The sequence below is a fragment of the Etheostoma cragini genome, chromosome 5, assembly GCF_013103735.1.
Source record: "Etheostoma cragini isolate CJK2018 chromosome 5, CSU_Ecrag_1.0, whole genome shotgun sequence".
Taxonomy (NCBI): Eukaryota; Metazoa; Chordata; class Actinopteri; order Perciformes; family Percidae; genus Etheostoma; species Etheostoma cragini.
Genome location: NC_048411.1, coordinates 30,963,801 through 30,966,301, shown reverse-complemented (window position 1 = coordinate 30,966,301; position 2,501 = coordinate 30,963,801). Strand labels below are relative to the sequence as shown.

Genomic DNA, 2,501 nt, shown 5'->3' with positions numbered 1-2,501 from the left:
TACAAGTTAGCATCAAACACAACAAAGGCTGTCAGTTGAATGGTGTTTTGAGCTAACGTTAGCATCAAACAACCATAGCTAGCTACAACGTTTCTGAAACTATTTCCATCTTCTCTCATTGTTTGTGAGGAGAAACCTTTGTTATTTCATGGATTTCACTAATCTCAGTATGAAAGTTCTGTCGTAAACCGTTAAAATCTGAGCATGCGACTCACATCTGCACACGACTCACATCTGCACACGACTCACATCAGGCAGCAACAATCACCCCTGACGCTGCTGTGAGGATCCAGCTGCTAACGAGAGACTTCTGTAATGTCTGAAGTAGCCTCCGAGATGCTAACATAGTCAGCTGCTAACACGCGTAACGAGACCAGTTAAAGGATATGTATGGCTCGCGGACGTGGTGGCGAGCGCCCATGCTCTTCACCGCCTGCACCATGGATGTGTTTGGCCAGTTGCCCCAGCGGGTGTTGTCGTCCTTCTCGTATCCCATGGTTACCTCAATGCTAGGCAGCACGCGGCACGCCAGCATCGGCGCCATGCTGGCCAGTCTGAAACAGGAGCAGGTTTCTATTAAAGGGCCCTTATTCTGCTCATCTTCAGGTTCAAGGTTTTATCTCCAGAGTGAGACATCTGCACGAGTCCAGAACACACGACCTGCTTCCTGCTTTTACTTTCTTGCTCCCGCCCCCAGAAACATCCGACCAATAGGAGGAGTGGACGTTCTTGCCTGGTTTGTTTTGGTGCATTTTGGTACGCTTGGATTTCTCCAGACGTGAAACCAAACCGACCGAAGGCAACTCGCTCCAAGTCCACTAACGTAACCGTTACACCTGCACACATAATTCTCATGTATTGTCTCTATTATATGTATACACGTCTCTATTTGTCTAGCCCAGCTGATGTCTTGTATAAATGTCTTTGTCCTTATGTCACTGTGTCCTGTACAAACATCGGTCCCGACGTGCTGTACCCATGTTTTATGTTTCTGCAGAACAGGAACCTGCTGAAAACCAGTTTTTAACCTGAGTCTGGCCCGTTTATACTGTAATCTTATGTTACTTTTAACTTTCCTGTATAACAAATATTTATAAATGAATGAATGAATGAACTTCATCTCAAGTTATATCGGGATCAAGACATTCAACCACGTTACTGCATTAAAGCCGAGCATATTTTCCTCACATGGTGCAGCCCTGGTCTCCAGGTCTTCAGTTTTTATTGAATTGATCGCAACAGGAAATGATTACGCTGCTACAGTTGGGCCCAGATCAAATCTTCCTCCTCTGCTTCCGGCCCCGTACCGACTCCAGTCTTTAATCCCTGTAATCCTGTATGTGCTATCACCTTCCACCTGCCAGCGGGAGTCCGTCTATCTGCCCCCCCCCCCACTCCACCCAGCAGCCAAAGGATCAGTCGCTCTCTATCAGATCACTGGCTGCATGCTGCCTCAGCGGCCGAGTCTCCTTTCTGGCCTTTTCCGAATTTTCCCCCCAAAACGCTCCTAGACGCCTCATTCTGACCTGTATTTATGTTTCTCGTGGCTGTAGTTCGGACGGGGGTAAAGCAGGAAGTAAAGGGGGGGTCTGTCTGGTCCACTCAGCATCCTGGATGGGAGAGAAACGTGCTCCGGTTTATCGGGATTTCTTAAACCAATCACAATCGACGTGGGCGGGGCTAAGCACCGGACAGAGCCACGGTGCCGTTGCTAAATAGTCTCGGGAAGGAAGTCGTTTTGGAGGAACATGTGTACGTTGAGAAGTAGCAGAGACTCAGATTGGACAGATAGTCTAGCTAGCTGTCTGGATTTACCCTGTAGAGACCTGAGGACCAGGTAACCATAGTCCTCAGATTGGACAGATAGTCTAGCTAGCTGTCTGGATTTACCCTGCAGAGATCTGAGGACCAGGTAACCAGAGTCCTCAGATTGGACAGATAGTCTAGCTAGCTGTCTGGATTTCCCCGGGGATATGAACCATTTTATTCCAATACCAGAGTGCTGTGTGGACTAGCCAGACCCTCCTCTGCAGCACCGTGCAGGAAGGTCTGTTAAACTAAAACTCAACTCTTACTTTTATTCCCAGTTTGCTTCTATACCCATTAAATGCCGTACGTACCCGATGGGCTTGCGTGAGCGGTGGAAGTCTTTGAGAACCCGCTCCACGTCGTTGTGCAGCTTGAAGTCTTTGCCGTCCTTCACAAAAGAACATCTAAAGAGACAAAAACTAGCATTAGAGCTGCATCTTCTTCACCTCAGTCTCACTAACCTAGTGACCCAGACTAACCTGGTGACCCAGACTAACCTAGTGACCCAGACTAACCCAGTGTAGATATCGAATAAAGGCAGTGTGATGAAAATGTATGTCAAATTAAAAATGTCTGATCTCTGCAGGGGTATCTAGATATCTGCAGGGCTAATGTTAGTTATCTATGCAGGGGTATCTAGATATCTGCAGGGCTAACGTTAGTTATCTCTGCAGGGGTATCTAGATATCTGC

The 2,501-nt window shown here is 47.5% G+C and overlaps 2 protein-coding genes across 2 annotated transcripts in view; one reads left to right on the top strand and one right to left on the bottom strand.

The window, feature by feature from the left end:
* The window catches only part of LOC117944596 (U5 small nuclear ribonucleoprotein 200 kDa helicase-like), a 22,585-nt gene that overhangs the window by 7,055 nt on the left and 13,029 nt on the right, over positions 1-2,501 (top strand). The gene's annotated exons all lie outside the window — the stretch shown is intronic.
* The window catches only part of LOC117945078 (U5 small nuclear ribonucleoprotein 200 kDa helicase-like), a 48,064-nt gene continuing 45,918 nt past the window's right edge, over positions 356-2,501 (bottom strand). Inside the window, exons 32-33 of the mRNA XM_034872332.1 lie at positions 1,396-1,422; positions 356-600 (exon numbers count right to left, since the gene is read on the bottom strand). Of these exons, the coding sequence (XP_034728223.1) occupies positions 356-600; positions 1,396-1,422 (272 nt within the window). The remainder of the gene's footprint in view (positions 601-1,395; positions 1,423-2,501) is intronic.